Source organism: Gallus gallus, chromosome 8 (genome assembly GCF_016699485.2).
Source record: "Gallus gallus isolate bGalGal1 chromosome 8, bGalGal1.mat.broiler.GRCg7b, whole genome shotgun sequence".
NCBI lineage: Eukaryota > Metazoa > Chordata > Aves > Galliformes > Phasianidae > Gallus > Gallus gallus.
The window spans coordinates 1285161-1309023 of record NC_052539.1 but is presented as its reverse complement, the minus strand read 5'-3'; the positions used below and the strand labels follow the sequence as shown (position 1 = coordinate 1309023).

At 36.4% G+C, this 23863-nt stretch overlaps 3 protein-coding genes across 14 annotated transcripts in view; 1 reads left to right on the top strand and 2 right to left on the bottom strand.

Moving 5' to 3' along the window:
- GPSM2 (G protein signaling modulator 2) overlaps positions 1-3193 on the bottom strand; it is a 39090-nt gene extending 35897 nt beyond the window's left edge. For 3 of the 4 annotated variants that reach the window (XM_046944600.1, XM_046944601.1, XM_046944602.1), the window contains exon 1: positions 1302-3193. The gene's annotated coding sequence lies outside the window, so the exon portion shown is untranslated. The remainder of the gene's footprint in view (positions 1-1301) is intronic. The other variant, XM_046944603.1, reaches the window with a different exon arrangement.
- AKNAD1 (AKNA domain containing 1) overlaps positions 1-23133 on the top strand; it is a 34860-nt gene extending 11727 nt beyond the window's left edge. For 3 of the 5 annotated variants that reach the window (XM_046944597.1, XM_015290355.4, XM_046944596.1), the window contains one exon: positions 560-1455. In XM_046944597.1, coding sequence (XP_046800553.1) covers positions 560-679 — 120 coding nt within the window. In that variant the 3' untranslated portion in view covers positions 680-1455. Of the gene's footprint in view, positions 1-559; positions 1456-6676 lie in introns of those variants that run through there. The other 2 variants (XM_040704814.2, XM_015290356.4) reach the window with 2 other exon arrangements.
- Positions 1957-23863, bottom strand: part of STXBP3 (syntaxin binding protein 3) — a 25231-nt gene continuing 3324 nt past the window's right edge. For 2 of the 5 annotated variants that reach the window (XM_046944334.1, XM_015290267.4), the window contains exons 3-19: positions 23011-23092; positions 21166-21242; positions 20629-20707; positions 18601-18701; positions 17129-17283; positions 15893-15983; positions 14863-14987; positions 13315-13410; positions 12462-12519; positions 12189-12254; positions 11684-11764; positions 10281-10419; positions 9554-9660; positions 9017-9115; positions 8119-8204; positions 5514-5662; positions 2782-3438 (exon numbers count right to left, since the gene is read on the bottom strand). In XM_046944334.1, the coding sequence (XP_046800290.1) occupies positions 3347-3438; positions 5514-5662; positions 8119-8204; positions 9017-9115; positions 9554-9660; positions 10281-10419; positions 11684-11764; positions 12189-12254; positions 12462-12519; positions 13315-13410; positions 14863-14987; positions 15893-15983; positions 17129-17283; positions 18601-18701; positions 20629-20707; positions 21166-21242; positions 23011-23041 (1632 nt within the window). In that variant the 5' untranslated portion in view covers positions 23042-23092 and the 3' untranslated portion in view covers positions 2782-3346. Of the gene's footprint in view, positions 3439-5513; positions 5663-8118; positions 8205-9016; positions 9116-9553; positions 9661-10280; positions 10420-11683; positions 11765-12188; positions 12255-12461; positions 12520-13314; positions 13411-14862; positions 14988-15892; positions 15984-17128; positions 17284-18600; positions 18702-20628; positions 20708-21165; positions 21260-23010; positions 23093-23863 lie in introns of all 5 variants that reach the window. The other 3 variants (XM_046944335.1, XM_015290269.4, NM_001079734.4) reach the window with 2 other exon arrangements.

The following is a 23863-nucleotide window of genomic DNA, read 5'->3' as shown; positions in this document are numbered from 1 at the left end:
TCCACTACAGGACAGGATAAAGTAAAAAGTCACCTGAAATATTTTGTACCAATTCAAAATCAGATATGATTTACTACACTGATATAAAACTGAGGATAAGGTATAGCTCCTGATCTTACGTGAATACAGGAAACCATCTAAGCATTACTTATGCAGCACAGTAATGAGCAGAATTATACTTTAAAATAATCTACATGTTGTTCACATCTGAGAAACACAAATGGCACAGTCTGCAGGTAAAAACTGCCTGAGCAGCTCTAAGCCATCCTTACTCTCTCTCCTTTACAAGAGCTTCTTGTCCTGTAGTTTCATTTCAACACTGCAGGAGTTGAATTGTTTCTTGAAATTACGCCAAGAGAAATAAGTAACAAACACTTAAACTTAAATCCTTGAGTAGCCTTCAAAATACTTTTTTTTTTTTTTTTTTTTAATTCTCAACACATATTCAGAGTAGGGCTGTTGAAAACGCTACAGAGAACCTTAACTACACAGCACTTCCAATTCTGTACCTGTGGAAACAACTGCATTCAGCCAAGCTGTATTTTACTGCTTTCAACAGATTTTAAATTCTACTCTGGATCACGCAATACAGACAGCCAACAGTTTGAAGAAAGCTACAGAAAAGATGGTGCAAACAATTTCAGAAGATCTAGCTAAAGCTGCAAGAACACAGCTTTAACCATGTAGTTTCAGATGCTACTTAATTTTTTTGCTGGTTGATACTAAATCATAAACATCTCTACTAATATAAAATGATGAAGATGAGAAAATGAGCTAGCCTCAGTTCTATGACTGTCAGTACTAACTGGTACATACTGATATTCCACATGTTTATACTCAGTGTCCAAACTGGAAAATGAATTGTGTGTTCTATTGAAGTCTTTGATGTTTCAGCTGGCCCGTTACAGCTTACAACTGCCCTTCCCTAAGCATTTGTTAAGCATCCATTTGAAGCAGCTTTATAAAAACTGGCCTATCAAGCAAGGTTAGCTTTTTTTAACTTCAATTTCCCTCTGCCCCCAAAGAGCAGAATGAGTTTCATTCACTCCAACACGCATTTTCTTTCTACAGTTAAAAATTAGCTTTTTGAACACAGCAGCAAACAGACACAGGTTGTGCACCTGTAAACAGAACGCTAGCATATCAAGTCATATTTAAAGCATATAATTGTTTCTGGACTGCCCTACATTGAGAGCGTTTTGTTCAAGATAGACCCTTGCATGTCTCAGAAACTGAGTCATGCCATTGGTTGTTTGCCTGTTCCTAACAGTTAAACTGTTGCTTCACTCAGATGTCCTTACCTTGTCTGATTCATCTGACTGAGATCTCTAGCTGATGATGTAGGCTACAGAATTTTCAAAAACTGTACAAATGTAGCAGGCCAAGTACACTGTTGTATGATTTTTCTTCTGAAATCTGTTTAACCGTAGCTATTAAAAGCAAGCAGACAGTTAACAGCTGTGTATGTATCAAAGATGCTATTCACTGAAGCAAATCCAAAATGTATCATAGAATCATCTGAATTAGAAGGCACTTCCAAAGATCATCTTGTCCAACTCTCCTGCAATTGAAGGCGCATCTACAGCTCCATCAGGTTGCTCAGTGCCCTACTGCCTGACCTTGAATATCCCAAGGACAGGGCATCCACCACCTCTCAGGGCAACCTGTTCCAACACTTCACTACCCATACTGTAAAACACTTCTGTATATCCCATCTAAATCCCCCCTTCTTTAGTTTGAAACCATTTCTCCCATCCTATCACAACAGCCTCTGCTAAAGAACCTGTCCCCTTCTTTCTTCCAGCCCCACTTTACATACTCCAAGGCCGCTACCAGGCCTCTCTCCTCTCCAGGCTGATCAACTCTCTCAGCCTTATTTCCTCACACTTGGAGAAAATCTAATGCTGAATAGGGAGACGTAGTTCAGCGTTACCAATTGATATTTCTTCAACTCTATGCAATAAATCAGTGTCAATACAGTGAGTTTTCTACAACTTGTCATTCTGGTCCTTAAGTAGGACATTGTGATATTATTTTCTTCTGCATTTATTGCTTTTCAAATTAAATGTTTTTATGATTTATGTAACTGCTTTAAAGGAGGGGAAAGAAAAAAATCTGCACCTTTTAATTAACTTTGAATGAACTTCACTTGCAAAGACATTCTCTTAACCCATTAGTTAGCCTGCAGACAACAAAACACATCTTCCTGCAAAACCAGAAGTGAATACCCTTACAGCCTGGAGAAAATAGATTACTCAGATGTAAATATACATTAGGTTACATTATGACATTTCTCATTTAACAAATTAGTTTATCAGTGCATCTCAATACAGTATTATCCCCTTAAAAGGTTATTACATTTGCACTCAAATTTTTAATACAAATAAACATTAGCAGTATTACAGAATACAATTCATCTGATCCACTTCAACACAAACTGATATATACACAAAGAAGAGACAGTAAATTCTCTGAATAAATCAGGTTTTGATGATCATTTGCTCCTTTCTTTATTAAAGCATTATGTCCTGCCAAAGACTAACCATCTGCCTTCCCCTTCTTTTCCTCTCTCTCTCATCTCTTCCCTCTCTCCCCCAGAAATGTAAGCCTCATTTATTATTTAACATTGTTTGTGAGCCAGTAGAACACTGTCATAGGGAATATGATTTCTTAAATAGATGGAGTATGTAGACATAAACACGAAGTTTGTAAGTTATTTTTGAAAAGCTTTCATAATAATTCCTGTACATACCTAAATACACAGTATACTCTGGTCCACAATTGACAGCATTACTCCAAAGCTCTTTATTGAATTTAGAACCAGTTGATATGTCCATGATTGTATTTCTACCTTACCCACTACCATCTGAAAAAAGATGCATTTTACCAATGACATACAATTAATGTTTCCAATGAGTTACTTTACAGAGAAGAAGTCGGAGACACCGCACTTGCGTGGCATGTTTTATCACTTCTATTTACAAACTTCCTTCTGAAGCCTTTGAGTGTCTACACCCTTTTTAATTCAATCATTTTTAGAAACAAACTATTAGAAAAAAATTTCACAGTTTTCAAAAACAAATAGAGTTTATATATTATCTGAATAACTTTCATATAATTTATTAGGAACAAACACACCCTTCGGAAAAGCAAACCTTGATTATTTTTTCCCCTTCTGCCTTCTACTTCCCCCAGAAAAGCAGCAATTCCATAATTTAAAGTGACATTCAATTAGTCAGAAACATACTGTGCCCTAGTACCCTAACAAGAAAAGTCAGCTGTGTGAGAATATGTACATGTTCTACACTATTTGTCTTCGCCTAAAGCATCATAAGCATCACTGTTCCTACTCATCTTTAATGCAGACTGTATCCTTCGGTTTATTGAGGCTCTTGACTTCATCCAGTAGTCTTCTAGGTGTCAAAATATGCGTAGAACCTGACAAAACAGCAATTTCAGTCTGATGATCAGAAGTACAACAGTTGAAAATGTTCTTAACTGTGATATAAAGCATCATAACATAATTTATAACTGTCATGATTAGGTAGCATCTCTCTTCCACACAACAAAGATATTCAGAAGAAAACATGAAGTCTCTTGACACTCTGCCTCTTGCCTCACTTAAATGAAGCCTGCCAGTATTTCAAGGCCAGGAGAGACTGGAGAAGCAGAGAGAGGGTGGCTAACACTGCAAACTTACAACTCCTAGTTAGGACACCAGTTTCAAGTCCGTACTATGTCTTGACTGGATCACAGGCTTTGCTTTAACCTGGGCACCCCCTCACTCTATCCAGTCATCTGCAAGAAATCTGCCCATTCTGTCAGAGGGTGTTAGTGACAGGCTTTATCCTAAAAATCAAAAACATACCTGCACTACACATTATCATTAACAGTCATTTCATATAGAAATATCACAGAAATTAAGCTTTGATTGACGAACGTTTTCCTGAAGATTTTACAGAAAGGGCCAAATTCTGAACAGCAAACTCAATTCTTACTACTGAAGAGCTCGTAACTATCACTTCTTTTCTCATGGTTAATTAGCTTCTACCTTGAAGGGTAACCCTCCAGTCATAAAGGAGAACCTTAACCACCTCAGGTTAGGGCTGTCTTAAATAGCTTCAGTAGCATCAATCCAAACAGCCTAGTATTCCTTGAAATTATAATTCAGAGTAGTGCAAGGCTTTCACTTGGAAGTAGGTAGCATAAGAACTTGGCAATTTTTACCTTACCTCAGACAGCAGGATCACAAGCAAAACTACAAGAATAGCTTCTTAACAAAAGGAAAAACGGCGCTGAATTTCACGCCTCACATCACAATGGAAATGATATGCACTAAACTCAGTTTTGGAAACAACTCCCAGATGAGAAAACTGTCTTGTCAAACCACACGCCTGTTATCCTCAACTTCCAATTGCAAGTCAAAAATAGGACTAGTGTTAAACCTACCTCAACAGCCATCACCTACAGTAGAAATCCAGCCCTCCACAATTGTTGATAGCATATTCTATAGTTCAGAATCAAGGTTGTTATTGGTTTAAGAGGTTTTTTTTAATCTATGTTTTGGTAGATAGATAAAACCCTTTCTGGCACTCAGGACTAAATTTAGTTGCCAAAATAAAGGCATCCCAAGCAATTCAGGATGTTTTGGATGATCCTGCACCCAGAAAACTGCTGCCACTGGAGATGGATATAGGTCTCTGTAAGGTTCTATATGTGTGAGTTTTGATACATAGCACGCCCCAATGTTGTCGTACTTAAATATAAACGGCGTTACAATCAATGATTACTTGCCTCAGAGCACAGCAGCTGAGGGAAAAAGCACTTGCTGCCTCACAACTAGTAACTGAAAGATTATTACTCCAGCTAGTGACCCATGCATTAACAACTGTACTAGCAAATCCTAAAAGGATTAGGGAGATTGAGAGTTGTCAGAGAAAAACCTGTTAATGTGTTGTATTTAAGTTGTCCAAAGTAACCATGACATAACTCAAAAATTTTTCAAAATGGACTAGGTAAACTACACTCGACAAAGCCTTTTTGTTGTACTTTAACCTTCTTTAGCAGAGGATGCAAGTTTTTCCTCCAACAAGCAGCAATTAATTTTGCATTACTGCACCAGCTTTCCTATCATGTACACAAGTAACTACAGTTATATGCAAGTGTAGGTGTATAAGTCCATTTAATCATTTTTCCTATACATCTAGCTACTATGCTATCGTAATATATTTCCTCTGATAACGCATGATGATTCTTCTACAGTTTTCAGAAATAATTTATCCATATTTATTGTAAAAGACAGACCCAAACTTCAATCAGTGTAGACAGAAGTAACTTTTCAGTTGAACTAGCTACTTTAGAATCACATATTGGCTGTAGCATTACTTAGCACAATCGACTTACAGTAAAAAAAAAAAAGCTCCTTCTGTTTTTAACAGAACAGCATTTCTAGACTACGTACTTGTGCTTAAAGTAACTCTCCACATACCACCCTTTCCCCAAGACCAGCTTACCAACGATCACTTCACAAGACTTGTAGGTTTGAGAAACTTCATAAGCACTGCGCATCTCGGAGTACGTAATTCCTCCAATCACAAATATAATCAATCTTGCATTACTCCTTCGCTCATCTTGATAACTCCCTTTAGGCTTCTGGCGAGCACTGCAATGCATTTCATTACATTTATTCAGTTTTATTGACCTATTTGACTGTAAACATGATACCCTTAATAAGAAGCAATAGCTTCTGTCCTGCACTTCATACAACAAAATTTATATCAATTGATAACTACAACAGTACATTAGAGCATTACACAGAAGCTATTCTACTATCAAAAGGGAAAATAAGTACAACACAAGACCCTCGTTGCTTCTCTGCTAAGAAGCTCAGTTCTGCCTGCTACCAGTTCCAGTGGCAGCTTTCAAAGTTCACGTAGAAAAGCTAAAATCTTAAGTTTTTCAGTTGCCACGAGCAGAATAAAACTAAGAATATTTGGCTGTTATTGAGCAAGATTCAGAAATCCAGGAAAAGTAAAAGCAAAGCTCTTAAAACACATTCTGCAATCTCTGTCACTATATGCATATATATTAGCATACAGACATTAATAGTAGATTCAAATTAAACCATCAGCACTCAATCTTTTCGCTAGGTTGCATAAGACTGTCCAATTTCATCAGTTTACAAGACAAAGATGTGGTTACAATGCAAAGGGATTTGATTTATGGGCTATATTTATCATAGTCTGCAATAGGAGGACATGTCCTTTTTATATGAGAAAATATCTCATCATGGACAACCCAACATCCACAAGTGAACCTGGGGGACTCTTTCCTTTTGCTTAAATATTTTTGTAACACAAGTGCCAGAAGATATTTGCACGGGCTGACAAAGTACACTTCACCTTGACATAAACTTCTCAGTAGCAAAAAAAGGGTGAAAAGGATGTTAAGGTGAAAAGAGATTCATTCCAGAGGGTTGATTCATAAGATTTATACTATCAACACTTCTACCATAGAAGATCCTGCTAAGTGCAGCGTTTGAAAATTCCTTTCTACTTAAATTGTATATTGGTCTGTCTGTATATGCTGCTTTAAAAAAATAATAATCCCTGCCTGCATACAGTTTAATTTTGTCTTGTCTCTAGATATTGGTATTGTTGTGTGTTTACGTCTACAGGGACTTCTGTCTCAGGGTCCTGAAGTAACTGGCTGATGTAGCTTCCAAGCCACTCTATATCATAACTCACCAGTCAAGGCTGTCAGGCAACATCCCTGTGATTGCAAAAAGGGCAACATGGCTCTCATTTACAAGAAAGGGAGAAAGGAAGACCCAGGGAAAAACAGGTCAGTGATTTTTACCACTGTGCCTACAAAGATCATAGAATTAATCTCCTGGAAGATATATTAAGGCATGTGTGAGGTAAGGAGGTAATCTGCCACAGCCAGCACGATTTCAGCAAGGGTAGATCATGCCTGAGTAATCTGGCCACCTTCTATGAAGGAGTGATGGCATAATTGGACAAAGGAAGGGCAGCTGATTTTATTCAGCTGAACTTAGGCAAGGCCATGGTCCTGCATCACATCCTTATCTCTGAATTGGAAAGCTATGGATTTGTAGGGTGGACAATCTGGAGGTTAGAGCTAGATGATTTTTACAATCCCTTCCAACCTAAGCCATTCTATGATTGGAATATTTCCTTGCACTGATCGTTCCAGTTCAAGTCCAGGAACATAAGAACACACGAGCAACGCAGTAAACAGTGGAAGTATCAGAACTATTTTCCTAAGACTGTTTAGCTTTAGCTTTGTCTAATATATAATAAGGTGCAAATTCCAGTGGGTACTCAACTCTTAGAATACGTGTGATGTTTTACTCCCTCTGAATACCAGCATCTGATTAGTGTTATGAGCAAAAAAACTACAGTTGTTCAACATTAGGAATACTTATTCCCTCTCCTCCGCTGTGTCACCATTTAGTTAACACTACTAGAAGCAATAACACTGTCACGTTAGCAGATTCCAGCCCTGAGATTCAAGAACTAATGGGATAAGGCAGAAAAGTACAATTAACTAAACTAGAAAAATCCCATAATTCCCTCTCAGTGCTACTAAGCAAAAAACTCCTTGACAGCAGGGTTCAATTACATAACATAGTCACGCAAAGAAGCAACAGAGGTTGAATTTGAAACTTAAGGCATTATTTTCAAGAACGATGCCACCAAACACCATAGCAGAAGTAACTGTCAGAAGAAATGAACAAATCCGTTTTGCTTAAGTCACAGTATGATCATCCATTATTAAAACTTCACACTAAACTACTCAAAGTGACTCCATCTTCTCTTACTGGGAACATGGAAATGCATTTCCAATTGTGAGGCAAAAAAAGCTTAATAAAGTCAGTCTAAATAACAAACTACCAAAGCTAAGAAGAGTTACTACATAAACAATCAAGTTCAGTATATTTTAGGTGACTTTAAAAAAAAGTATTTTTACACCTCAAATATTACCTTATATAAATTAAAGCACTTCGAAAATTAACTTTTACAATGCCTCACAACATATATGACAAAGAAGTCAAGAAAGATATAAGTTTACTTCTGAAGAAATTAAATAGTTTACCTTACTATTCCTGAGCCATTCCAGGTAGGAGGACACTGGGAACAATAAGGCCATTCTTTGGAATCCAGTTTGTTTTCTATAGCATCCTTCAAGACAAAACAAAAACTCACTTTGAAAAGTCATGGAAAACAAAAGCCAATCAAGTTTCAACTTCCAATAAGGATACCTAACTGGAATTTCAAGTAAATTCTCAGAACGGCAACCAACATCCCAACAACAGTGTTTCAATATAGCAAAAAAACACACCACATAAAGCTATAAGTTATTCTAAGCCTTTTCTATATCATTAGGAAATGAGAGTACGCATGCTTTCTTCCCAAAAAAGAATACTGATTTGATCATTCAGGTATTACTAGTAGTTTCTCCATCAGCAATCACCCTGACTTACTTTGTTTTTCCAAACACCAATATGAGAGAAGTAATAGATCCCTGAAGAGACATTAGGTTTATGTATCCATCAAGTTAACAAAAACCTGCAAATGACTGCACTGGGGCAGAAAAATTACCTAGCAACCCTGCTATTCTGCCAGACATCAGTGACAATCTGATGCCAAGTACAATTTTCTGGCCTTTACACGTCTGCATTTTAGATTTGCATTACAAATTGAAGACCTGCTGAAGGAAAACCAGAACAATAACAGAAGCAGGTAATATCCAGATCTAGTTCACACAGAATATTACTGATGACGTGATAGGCAGTTCAAAGAAATACTTAAGATTGAGGAAAATCAACATTTAAGGCAAACAACAAGGAGCACAGCACTCTAGTTATCAAGACATTTGAAGTGGTTATTCAACAGAATATGGAGTATAATTGAATTTTGAAAGATTGAATACAACTGCACACTTAGCATCTCTCTGCAATGCACTCAAGAAATTATTAGTAGGTCAAATTTACCTCCATAACATCTTTTATAAGAGGCGTCCACCTAGAGAGTTGAAAAGTTTCTTCTGAAGAGCGGTCCCTCCTTGGTTGTTTTTGTTGCTGAACAGCTGACTGAAGAGATTTTCAAAACCTTATTTTCATCATACAGGACATTCAGGTTTTACTGAAATTTATCAGTTTGCAGCAGATGGAGAAAATTCAGTAGGAACTTAAAGACATCATCATCCATTACAATCGTACCATTATTTAACTGATAATCATTCTATCTACAGGTAATCACACCACTAGAATAACACCTTTCAGAGACAAGTATTTGAGCAGGCAAGCGCTTTCCAAAACCAGATAGCTCAAGTCACCATCTAATGGTTTTAGTGGAAGCATTATAGGTATCTCTCTTTGAAAGTTATTTATGCACATTGTTCAAAAACACATCATGAAAACAAGAGCACCGAGTAATAACTTGCTTCCAAAAAGAGTCCTAATCAATACTGCTGATATAAGAGTTGCTGAAAGCTTGGACAGTAGGAAATTACAAAAGAAAAATCTTACTGAATTGGTAATAGGAACATGAAGGTATTCCCAGTTTCTTATCATATCACTATCACTTTCTATTTGCACATTCTGGATCAGCTTGTCCAAGTTCTCCTCGGTAGTTCCTTTGATATAAGAAAAACAAATGACTTAGTTACCATATGACTGTCAGTGAGACTAATTTTAGCTCATGCATTCTGGGCTATTGTTTTTTTAATTAATACCTTTATTTGGTTGGGTTTATTTGTTTGTTTTATTTTTTGATTAGCCAGTACACAATTTTAGCATAGTCTATTTTAGATCAAAAAACTTGGTTCAGTGGTCCTCTTTTGAGAACAGAACTCAATATTGTTACAGATTCTTCAAACCTACATTCTGTAAATTCACTGTTTTTTTTTTTTAAAGTACAGATTCCTCCTCATTTTCAGGCTGCATGGAGCTCCCCCTTTAGCAGCTTCAGGATTACACGGAAAGGACAAAATTAAGTTGTTGCACACATTCAAGCACAAGAATAATACTAAAAAAAAGAATAAGGATTGTGCTTGTATTGAAATCCTTATTTCTTTACCAAGAGTATCTTTATTATCTTTCATGTCCTATGTGGGAAGAAAAGCTACAGAGGACAGACAAGATTTCTTCCAAACTCGGCCAACTGCTCAAGTTAAGTAAAAATACTGGGCTCTACTGTAAAATTTGAAATGAAGTTCATAACTCTTGAGATAAACAGCAAAGCAGCTTAACGTACCATTTGTACTGAAGATATACAGGAGAATAGCTCTAATTTTATCATAGCTGTCATGACTTTTGTTAAGCAGAACCGGAAGGAGGACTCTCATGGTGTCCTTCACTTTTTGACCTTCTGCATCAGTTCCAAGAGCCAAGTCCTAAATTACAAACAAAGCAAATAATGTTAGTAAATATTCATTTAAGGAAAGCATAGTTGTTCTATGTCTTGAAATACATTTTTATGGAACTGTAGGCCACGGGGAAAAAAAAAACAACAAAAGATGCACCAATTTAAACTCATTATGAAAATCTTTTGACTTAATTATTTGAACAATTACAACATCATAATAATACTACATAATGCATATAAAAAATTGAAACTGAGTTTGCAGTGGACATTGAAAAAGCTCCTAGACTATTGGTCAGGCAAAACAGATAAAAGTTATCCTAAAAATATCAAAGACATTCCATCTGCTTAAGAGGGATGAGCCAGCAGCTCAAATGTAAGCAGCTACAGCCATTGATGTATCAGTATTTTAGACATGAAACATCAGGTTATTGTAGTTCCATTCCAAACTACAAAAAAAAATTCATCTCTCCTCTCCTCCAAAATTACTGTATTCTACAACCCAAAAGTGTCTCAAAGTATGAATACAAAAATAGTTTAATCTGCTCCAGACTGGTGCTCCAGTCCTCTGATCATCTTTGTGGCTTTCTTCTGGACCCGCTCCAACAGCTCTTCATCCCTCCATTGAGGGGGGCCCCAGGCTTGGACACAGTACTCCATATGGGCCCTCACCAGGGCAGGGCAGAGCTGGGACAATCACTTCACTCTCCCTGCTGGCCACCCTCTTTTCATGCAGCAATCCAAAATTCACATTAATATGAATTTAGTTTATAATTAAGATTGCTAGTATAACTGCAATTACAACTGTAATTCAAACACGTGCTTTTCTCAGATATTTAGGAAGTGTCTCCTTTATCAGAACGTAGTAAGGCAACTACATTGGAGATTAGAAAGAAAATAAGAAGGTAACCTTTATACAGATCAGCTGGATTCAAATGTAAAAGACCCTAACAGGAACACCTTAATTGTTCAGAATCTTGCACGTTTAATTAAATTCTAGTATTAATGCTGCCAAAGTAACAGGAAAAAAAAGGATGTAAACTAGTGTATCCATTATATAATATATAGACATATGCACACAGATATTTATATTATTTATAAGTATTGTATTTGTAACATATTTAGTATATATACACAATTATATATAGTGTTTACAGACATATATACATTACGTATTATATACATAGCGTATCTGTAGCGTATATCAGCACCTGTTCTCAAAGACAATCCAGTTACATTTGCACTAGTTTTATTGGGTTGCTGTATTTTTCTTTTCCAGCTTGTTTGAAACGTACCTGTTCAGTTTTACAAAGCCTTTCTATGTTAGCTTTGAACTTGCTCATGCAGTCTTCTGCTATATTAAGATGGACAACTTGCTAGGAGACAGAAAAACCAGTGTCATAGTTTGCTTTTGATTTATTTTTTAAACATACCTAGCAATCATTTTTATCAGTTACACAACTCAGTCTTTCAACTGGTATTCACTATCATCACGCATCTTCTATATTTCACCTTTCACGTCAAAACTGACCCCCATAATACTTTTACAACACTAATTGCTCTGCTACCTGTAATCCCCTGAGCACACAAGTAGTACAAAGAATTAAGTATTTTGAAGTATTAAAACGAAACACTTTGGAACAAGTTCTTAACAAAAATTTTTAGTAGATGAACATAATATGGAGAGAAGTTACATATTACGCTCAACGTGAAAATGACAGAATAAACCTAGACATCAACAACATAATTATGGAGTATAAAAGATTTAGCACTAAACTATAGTAATGAAATGCTCCTTACCCTAGTGATCTCCTTACGATACTGTGGCATCTTTTTCATTAAGTGGGCCAGACCGGACAACGTTAACTGCAAAGAAACAACTAAGCTGAGTTTTCCATCCCCATATTAGACACAGTTATTTCCCTTCCTGTTGCTGTTTTGCATTTTTCAAACGTTGCAGTAGTTACAGGTTTATCTGTTTATATTCAGGTTTCTCTCCAATACAGTTTATATTAATTGCATAGAACTAATTGGCTGAACACACATTAACAGGAAAAACAACTCTCAACCTACTTTCCCTTCTGCTGCTTTCTTCTTGGATGAAACTTCTTTCAACAGCTGAGATATTTCCCTGTGCAAAAATTGAAAATAATCAGATACAACAGGACCACAGTTCTTATGTATTTTCGTACAGTCTTATAGGAACCGAGCCATGAGAAGTTTTGACTGAAAGGAAAAGCTTCAAATAGAAGCTTTTCTCATGTAGAGAAAACTGAAATTAGACAAACTTTTTTTTTTTTTTTTACTATTGCCACTAATGACAGTATGCAAATAACTTGTTAGCACTTCTTGCTAAATCCCTTTGCATTTAACCAGCTTACAGTTATTTCTAGGGAAAATATTTTACTTTAGGTTTACTCAAAAACATAATGACTGTCAACAGACCTGCTTTTCTCCATACATACTGGAGATTTTCTTCATCCATACTGATTCTGAAAGTACACTTTCTTCTTGGCATCAATTATTCAACAGTATCAAGTCTATTTTATAAGCTGTGTTCACTACTCCCACTTTTTTTTTGTTGTTATCATGGAATCGCTAAGGTTGGAAAAGACCCACAGGATCATCCAGTCCAACCATTCACCCTTCACCAATGGTTCTCACTAAGCCATGTCCCTCAACACAACAACCAAACGCTCTTTGAACACCACCAGGGTCGGTGACTCCACCACCTCTCTGGGCAGCCCATTCCAGTGCCTGACCACCCTTTCAGACAAGTAGTATTTCCTAACATCCAGCCTGAACCTCCCCTGGAAGATTCCCTTGTTTGTTTGTTTTTTTTTTTTTACAGCTCAGACATCTCCCCTCTAAAAGCAGCCTTGGTAACCTGTGCTTTTAGCTACTGCTCATTAATTCAAATACATACTCTATTACATCTGCAATATGCTTGTGCCGAATCTTCACCCAAAGCTCATCATCTTCTTCCAGAATTGCTTCCTTGTCCTTCCCATCTGCTTTGTATCTTCAAAAAGAACATTCAGGTTGATTTTTTAGTTTCCTACTCTTTACTGCATTTCTTCATTTTTCTAACTTTCTAGGGAGTATGAGTAATTATAGTTTAAGAAACACACATGGTAATAACAGTAACATACACTAGTTTTCACTTCAAAAATCAAGCTATGGTATGAAACAGAACTAAATTTATATTTTACAGATAGTATATTAGAATATAGAAGAATATATGAATTTTAGAATGGCTCTTTAAGGCAATATCTTCTGGATTTCTTTTTTTTTTTTTTTTTTTTTTACCAACAGCAACTACAGTGTCAATGATACATTTACGTGCACTTCAATTTCTCATCAGCTTCTAAAACAAATTTGGTTGTGACATAACACGTATGAAGACGTGCAGCTTTTCGTACCAAATATAAAATATACTCTAAACCTGAAGGAAAATTGAAGTCCCATTCATCTGCAGAGTAAATTAAGTACAAACTACTTCACCTATACAAGTAACATGCTTCAAAACATCATAAAACTACTGTTACTTTTCTACAAACATAAACATACAGAACAAAGGAATGAACCATCACATCACAAAACACTTTCAGTTACAGAAACTCACATAGATAAGGCGTGAAACCAGAATGCAGTAAAGTAAGAGAAAAGTTACAAGATTAATTATGCAAGTCAGATAGTGACTTTACCTAGAAAACACCCTCCGCTACATTCCAAATACACATAACTCATTGTCAGAAACACTAAATTCATATAAAATAAACACTCCTGTCTGCTTAATTGAACAGTGAGTACATAGACTGATTTGCTATAGTGGCTGATCAGAAAGTAAAGACTGAAATATCTTCGGTGTCAGGACAAGTTATCAGCAAAGCACTGAAACAGTGTCACTATTCCAATTAATAATAAAAAAGAAAACATAATTAAACTGAAGAGAGCTTACTTAAACATCCATTTCAGGTAGAAACATGTAAATTTGCATCCACTATACAAATTAGATGACTGGAGCTATAAAAGTGAGACTTCCTGAAAAAAATTGAGCTTTTTCTCTAAGGTTATTGTCTTCTTAGTGGCCTTGTCTGCCTTCCTACACCAAGCAAGGCAGTCTGGAATCAATCTGTGCACTATCAGAGCTTTGATTCAAGTCTAGTATTAAGTTCAGATGTGTTTTTTAAATAAAAATAAAACAACCGACAACACAGATTTACTTAAGCAGACAACTAAAAAAAAAAATCCACGTTATTTGTTAGCATCAAGCTGAGCAAAAGTGTTAATGTAGTCCTACCTTAATAGCGAAGCTAGTAAAACCAAGTTAAAAAGCCAAGAGGCAAACTATTAACTTACCAAAGCAATCCCTACATACCATAAGCAGCTAAAAACACTTACGTTGCAATTCAGCTAAACAACTCCATAGATATGATCAAGAAAGAAGTGCTTAAATTAAAAAGGTACTTGCTTGTAAGTTTCATTTTCAATTGGTAGTAGATCATACGCCATTGCCTGGAACGTGAGTTCATGAAGGACAGTTGATACTGGGTCAAAGCCTCGATCGATTATTATTAGTTGTGAGTGGGTTTTAGCCTAGAGAGCCATCAAGAAAACATGAAGTTAAGATGCACTGATTTTTGTACTGTCCATCTTAAATTAATTTACAGTAAAATAAATCACCACACACTTTTTTTTTTAAAGCCTCCTATTGCTAAGGAACCTTTCTTAATTAAAAAAACAGTCTGAATGTATATCAACATAAATGGAAACAAACATTTCCACAACAACCAGAACAGTACTTTTAGGTTAATAAATAAAAATAGAACACACAAGCAAGCTCTTAAGGCCTCCCACTGCCTGTGCATAAATACAGATGTGGTTTCACATCTGTATCACATCTGTGGTTTCAGAGTCCTTTAATTATATTCAGCTACAATACAGGATAAAGTCTGCACAAAGGCATCCAAACATTTATCCTGGTCTTTAGTATAGTGGCAGTAGCATCAGAGACACTTATTTCTGCAGCAGTGTGCAATGGCACCAAGTCACAATGGTTTATCCCTGTACTTCTATGTTGAGGCTGCGGCCTATGATGTAGGAATACATCAGAATCATTATTTATGTGAAAGACTGCATCTCTGGGGAAAAGAAATCCCCTTAAGGGAGCCACTTCACATATGTAGCAAAGTCCTTCTTAAAGAAAACCACAAAAAGTGGTATTAAAACAGAAGTTATTACCTTCTCTTCGAGTCTGCACCACCCCCTACAACTTTTCAAGGATGATTAATTTGGTCATTAACTTGCAAACTGTATTTACTTACATACAGATATGCCACATGTCGCTACTTCTTGGAAGAGGCTTATGTACAAACAGCTTAATGCCAATTACTTCATTTATTTGTAAGTAAAGGCAAACCTATTTTTGTCAAAGCAATTGACAAAACATACTCCAACAAGTGTTTGTTTTTTAGAAGCAGATATTTTAGTTCACTTTCTACCTTTATTTGGCTTTGCTCATCAGTTTTGTAGTAATTCTCAAGCTTTTTTTCAACAAGCTGCGCAAGTCTGCTGGCATTATCTGATGGTGTGCTGGGAAAACAGGAAACAAAAGCAACTCAAATCACTGCATGAAAACATTCCAATGCTACGTTTAAAACAAATATTTCCTACTCTCACGGCCCAGCAACAGAACTTCTCAGGTGTTGAAGACATGCACTTGAGCCCAAAACCAACACACGGTCAAAAGCCCAAAGGTGCTGTTTGAAAGCCCGTCATTACCTTTGCCTGCTTTCCAAATAATTACGCATAAGACAGCTGCAACTTTGCTTTAAGTTTTAAGCAGAACCCAATCTACAAAGTGCACATAGCCTCTCGCAATGGCCATAACTCCACAGCTTTTCAGATAGGCACAGACATGCAGAGTAACACCTCAGCTGCAAAGCCAGATGGTACTGTGGCTGAAGCAGAGCAACACTCAGAGGAGATATTAATGGAAAAGCCTTCAAATCATTACTACAGGTCTCACTAATAAATATTCAGGTACCTACACATTCCATATATTAGCATCTGGAATCCATAAATATTACAATTTTTAAAATAGAACATGCATTTGTTTGCTTACAATATACTACAAAAGAGACTTCTTAACTAGTGAAGAGAATTGTTTTATTTTTCCTCTTAAAAGAAACGTGAGTCTATTTTAGAAATTAAGACTACAATTGAGGAAAGCACATCAAGAACAAACGTTTGATCAATGTTACCCATGCAAAAATGCTAGAATTTCTCATGTGTGATGGTTATTACAGACACATATCAAATCAATAGGCAAATGCAACACATACCATTTAACTAGTGCATACACAGAACACGTGCAACACACACACTGGACAAGCATTACTGTTGGAGCATGCAATGCATGACACATCTGTATTTCAATTATAAATTTTACCTCAAAATTAAGTTTAAGGTCACAAGATAAATCTGTGGTCAAACCATAAATAAAACTTTCACACTTAAAAACTTCCTGACTCTCTCCTTCCCTTGGAAAAGAAAAACAAAAACAAAACGAAGAAGAAACACAACAACAAATGGTCAAGCAATTATTGCTTCTTCACCTTTGAAAAGATTAACACATAAGAATAACATTACATTCCAGAATGCCACTTCTATGGCCTTGAGCTATTATCAAATAATGTAGCACAAGCGAAAACTAATACACAAATAAAACAGCCCACCTTTTACACCGCACTCCTGGATTCTCTTCTAGAGTGGCACACAAGGTAACAATTTGTTCAGCCATTGCTTCCATCACAGCATCTTTATCCTTGGAATTTTCTAGAGTTGGACTGTAACAACAGTAGAAGGCATCTGGGACATTGAGTGTAAATACCTATGTAAAGCATAACCAAGAAAAAAAGGCATAAATTGTGCACTTGTAAAACATGTTTAAAGAAGACCTGCTTGTTCTTTATGTTTTAAGTCACATAATGTACAATTCTGTTAAACAAAGGCTTTACCTCCATGAATTCCAACTCTTTAAAGGGATTAGACCTTGATGAAAGACATTTAATACCACACAGGATTACTTGTTCAACAATTCAGTAAGTGGAATGCAAGCACAGAAACAATTCCACTGTCTCTCAAAGGCACTCCTCCAAGTTCAGAGGGACTCTTAACTGCAGAGCCAACGAACTTCTATCCAAATAAACATGTCTCCTTCGTTGGAGTTGATAATCACCTGGACTTTACCCAGAGTTCAGTCTGATTAATTATTCCATCACCAGAGAAAGCAGTTACAGCAGGTTTAAATTAGGAAAAGCCGTTTATATTCTCCATTCATTTTCTAAGGATTCAAAATATTCTCACAATCCAAAACAACAAGAATAGAAAACAAAAAAAAACCATGAAGAGACCAAGTGCTGTTCTGACATTTGACATTTTAATAAGACTTAAAAAAATATAGGAGAGAACTGTTGAAAAGCCATTTACAGTTAGTTCCACAGTTCCCAAGAGCAGACATAGTTTTGGGGTTACACTGCATTAGCAATCATCAGGGTGCATTTCAGTTCTTGAATCAGGTGATGCATACACTGGCAACAAGTTACTTCTCAACACAGCACTCACACTTTTACACTGAAATCACCGCAATGGCAGTTACCTTGCTTCCCTATCAAAAATACAAGTAGTCAAGTTGCTAAGTTGCATTTACTTCGGGAGATTTACATTTTTTTTTCCCCCTATCTTCAGTTCTCTTACTCTGTTTGCCCTCTGTTTCCCATTTACACTGGGTAACTAGCTTTGGAATGCTAACTATTCCTGTGCAACAGCCTAAGTCTGTCAAAATAACAACATCACACCATAAGCAACAACAAGATTTACTGCTTCAAGACAAACCAGAATACTTTCCTTCTCTTTAAGCACAGATTCCTACTCTGCCCCCTCTGTGAGATTTTCTGCCACAACTAATTCCAAGTTTTGCAAAGAGGTTGAATGCAAACAGCAAATCTTGGAGTACAAGAGCATTTGTTTTCCACTGAAAAACCATGAGCAAGCACTGGAAATGTGTCGAAATGGTAACAAGCCTCACAAACAGTTTGTCAGCACAAAACAGAAAACAATTAAATGGAAATCGCCTATTAAAATCAACAACAGTGGAAAACAGTCTTACAAGATACCAAGTGTGGTTGAGTTAAGGAATAACACTTACCTGAGATTCATATGGAAAGAAGGAAATACTGATTTCCTTGCATCTCCTTATTGATCTGGCACAGGAAGACTTAATTTTATTGAAGAGGTTGTCAGGACAAGCTAGAGAAAAAGACACAAAGCTAGAAATCTCTTGCGCACATTCCAGCTACAGCTGAAGTCATTAACAAACACAGTATTCAATGCCTCCCAAGTAAAACTTGTTTCCCCAAAAATGGGTATTTTTATCTTTTTCATGTGCTTTTAGCATGACTTCTTCGTAGCTTCAAGTTCTGACCCCACAGCTCTCACTAAACTTAGCAATTTACTGCATCATTGAATTGTCAGCCATTTACAGTAAAATAAGCAATGTGTTGGAACTCCTTGTATTTATATATGTACCATTTATAACTGGTATTTCACATTCAAAATCTTTTTCAAAAAACACTGCTTGTCATCTTCTACTAGCTTTTGGTAGGTGAGATTAGAACACTTGCTAGCAAAGTAGAACAGTGAAGGGTATCAGTTATAACTGGGCAAAAGTCTCTGCAGTTAAAAGAGAGAATGCATATCCCATGCTACAAGGAGGTAACAAGAAAAAATACCATGCATCAAACCACCAATATACCTAAACTTGACTTCAGAAATGCACTGTACTACATTTACAGGCTATGCTGCATCCCAGACAAAAAAAAGTATTTTAAGAGCACTTGGATGACAAACACTAAACAGACTTAAGTGACAGTAAAGCTCTCACTCTCAGTGGAGAAGTTTTAACAGAAGCTCAAGCTGAAAGCTAGCCAACATACAGCAAGAAAAGATGAAGAGAACAACATATTTTCAGTGATAGCAAAAACTGCTGCACCAGCATCAAATGAAACAAGATACCAGGAGACACGGGTAGTAATTTGATAATTGCTATGACAAAACACAGCTCCTTCAATTATCTACTCTGAAATAGAAAACCTAACTGCTGAAAACCACTAATTAGTAGAATAAATAGTTCAGTAATTTTATTTCAGTATAAATTAGAACCATTAGAGCCTTCATCAACTAAGCTGCTGTCAATGACAGCCAGACAGAAGCAGACTCACAAGGGCAGCTTGTGGCACACAAAGAACAGTCTTCCCAGAAAGAGAGAGGGGAGGGGATCCCACCTGATAAGCTTAAATACTTTAAATATGCAACTTATATAACAAAACTAGCAAACCCCTTAAGGAAACAGTACATAAGTTGTCCATTCACGCTAAGCTGCCACACAATAGAGTAAAAAGACACAATTAAAGCACCAGAACACACTTAAGAATGGGAGGAACAAAAACCAAACTGAAGAATTGCCTTTCACTTTGGGCTTGAGAGAGAAATTCTTCCCTTAAGAGCTAAGGTAAACAGACAGAGCAACTCCTAAGCAGCAGACGCGCAGTACCCACGAACATAAACTGCCAGGATTCTGTGACATTTTCTTCTTTTAATTTTCCTCCTCTCTGTATCATTTTAAGCACAGAGACTGACTGCAAAATAACATGCAGTCACATTAACCATATCTGCACTTATCAGTTAATCATCCCTTGAATGCATGATGTTAGGTACCACATTGTCCCTTCTTTCAGGTAAAGAAAAAAGGAGCTAGTTCACAAGTCCGAAGTAACCAGCTACAATAGCTAATGATAACATGTTCTTGCCTTAAAGCAAATTCTCACACATCTATACTTTTCAATAGTTGCATTTATACAAGGTACACAGTTTTATTTCAGTTGCCTTCCTCCGTATTTTCTGACACAGAAAAAAACGAAACATTTTCACAATAAAACTTAATTATTCAAGTCCAAATCTGAGATAGGGAATGGTCAGCATTGGTTAACTGGAAGAACCGAGTATTGCCACAGCACCTTAAGGAAGTTCCCACAACCAAAGGAAGGTTAATGAATCGAGTCTCAAATCCTGCCTAAAGAAACAAGACCCAAATGCTCATGCAGTATGCTATAGCAAAGATATAAGGATAACTTATTTACTACAACAGAGGCAGATAACAAAACGAAAGCTTACTTACTGTCAGTGAAATAGACGTATGCTGCTTTGTATCTGCTGGATGATTTGCTGATGAAGTCATCAATAAGACCATCTACAGACTTGGGAAGAGTCAGGGAGAAAGATATCATTGATTTGCTTCTCCTCACATAGCAAAGTTTCTCCCCCCTCTCTTCCTACACTTTTAATTACCCAGTGTAGCTTAAGAATACTGCAAAGCAACATAAAACGTAAACTAGTATTTTTCATTTGAGAACATAAATACACTGTGACAAAATGTCAGTCATGCACCTCAGCCGAGATCACTCCGTGAACCAAAGCAGCACACTTGCATCATTTGTCAACTGAAATTTTTTCTTATGATACTTTTTGGAAAGTAGCAGCTATTTCCCATTACAGTCATTACTTCAAATGGTTTAACCTACTGGATTATTACTGGATGCAATGCCTCTGTCAGTGAGGTTACTTATGTCCATACAATGAAACATGGCTTCTCTTGATCAACAGTTACACTGGTTTTGTTTTGTTTTGTTTTTGTTTGTTTGTTTTAAATACTAACCTTTTTGGTTGGAGTTATGAAATATATTGCTTTCATGTGTGGAACAGGCTCTCTGTTTTTATACACGTTCTCCACCACTACAACACAAGAAATACTACATTTCGATATTAAGAACTTCATGCAACCATAAGAAAAAACACACATTTTAATATAAGGTAATCAAAATCACATCCCCCACATTATCCACAAATTTCCTGTCAAGTAATCATCCTCAGCCTAGAGAGCCCTGATTTTTATCAACTTATTTTTTATTTACCATTTTAAATACAAGTTATCATAAACCTTTTACAGCACTTACCCTGTCAACTCAGGTTTAGGACTGGGTATATCTTAAATGCCCCAGAAAAGCAGGACAACAAAAGGATGCTCAAACTACAGGGTACAGTATGAGTTACTTTAAAGAGAACTGCCTCATCAAGGTTCTTCTCCTTGGAGTTCAAAGGAGGAGGAAAATGAAACCACGCAAGCATCATCTTGGACTCTAGCCTCTATTGTACTTTGTTTGCCCATTTCCTGTGTACTTAGTTTCAGTGTAATTGCAGGCACAAATGACACATTTTCAGGAAATCAACTCTTCCATTCATCTCCTGTTTTTCTGTTTAAACAAATCCTTACTGTATACAGTGGTGCAGTACACCAGACTGAAAACACAGAGGTTCACATCGCTCAGTAATTTTGAGTAAAAGAGACTAAACATCAGATGTTCAGATGTCAAAAGATAGGTTTTTTCAACAGTGTATTCAATGAAAAGGACATATTTCATACTGATAAACACAACACAAGCCCACTGAAAGCTTCTCACAAAGGATAGGTAAAACTCGTGACTAAAATACATTTAGAAGCGTAGACAGCTTTACTATCAATCTTGTACAAGAAATATACACATAGAATACGTGGAACAAGAAAAAAAGCCTTGTGAAGAACAACACTGAATTAACTTTCATATCTTCAGGTTATAAATTAAGCATTTAATCGTGCAGTCTCTTCTTTAAGCAACCTTAAAACTAATGTGCAAAATAACTGCGTGACTCCAGTACATGAAAAGTTATCTACTAGAAATTACTCCCAAGCTACAGGGAAAACTGAGAGTTACTTCTCATACTGCTGACAGTTTTATTATTGGTAAAGTAATAATTGATATCATTTAGTTTTACACTTTTAATTACGGAGAGCTCTCATTTCATAGAGAAGCCATATGATTTCTGTGCAACATATAACTCAAATTTGAATTCTCACCTCTACACTGAATCTACTTGCTTGCAAATATCACTCATGAATTTGTCATCTCCTGTTTTCATTCTCTCTTCAGCACTTATGTTTCTATACCTTCGCATTTTAATTCAGCTGCTCGTGAGCAGGAATGCATTCAAAGCAGCAGATAATACTCACTAGCAGAACACATTATGACAAACAGAGAGCAGTTCACCTATTCTTTTATGCTTTGGCATAGTTCACTTAATTCTTTACTGAGATCTTGTATTCGTTTCACTTGACAGATAACATCCTTAAGAAATCCACTACTTCACAGATAACAGTCTCATCTTCTTGACGTTAGCAAGCAAAGTAAACCACATCAATAACCATGAGCCTTAAATCAATCTTCAATTATTACATAAACATTTTTAGATCCTATAGAGGCAGAGAAGTGTTTCATTTTTTATTCAAACAGATTAATTGAAATTAACTGATTATTCTAAAAGCCTCAAAACTGTCAGTCTAGTACCCCACAGTTACCTGCCTTCAACCCCCAAAATAAAACAATTTCTTCTAAGGTTACCATCAACTCAATTCTTCCCCTTCTTCTCAGGACATGGCGATCCACGTATTGCCAAGAATTATGCTTACCTGTGATACCTTCTGCCAGTAGATCAGTCATTTTGCAGCACAGTGACAGTAATTTAGTAGTGTAATCATCTAAAAGAATTACCTAAAATTAATAATAATAAAAAAATCAATTAGATAAATGGACTAAGTATCATATTATTTCTTGAGAACCTTAGCTTGAAAGTTTCATTCCAAAATCCCCCCGTATACTGTATCTTTCTATCACCTGCATACAGGAACTGTAGTAGTAGAAAATCATTCTTGCATAATGTCAGAAGGCATCTCCCTACATACAGGATTTCAGATGATTAACTGAATCTTTAATATGAACCTTGTGTACGTACCTCACGTATCTTTAATATGCACCCCAGTCTTCCTAGAAGAAACTGCCTCAAACCTTGCACTTCAATACACAAGTCTTGAATTCCTGCCTAATTTACCATACAGCCTTCTGAAGCATATCTGTTCCTTTTCTAGAAGCATTTTACAGCTCAAGCAGCTTCTTTCTGCTCCCACACTGCCTGCCTAGTTCTTGCATGTTTTAGCAGGTGATAAGTACTTCCCGCTATCAGGGACTTCTTCCTTCAGACTCATGAAGCGATAAAGCTCTCTCAGCATTCCTGACCATCTCTACATACCTTCTTGAGCCTGAGAATCTACAAAAAAACATAAGATCCCTCTCTTGTTTTGTGAGGAAGTAGCTAAGCAGTGGTCCATTTCAGACAACATGCATACATTTCACAGAAACTCAACAAGAACCGACAAAAGAATCAAGAAATTATCAAGTCCAATTAATTACTATCATTTTAGACAAAAAGAAAAACATAACAATGAACTCCAGAAACAAAATCAGCCACACAAAATAAAGAGGTCA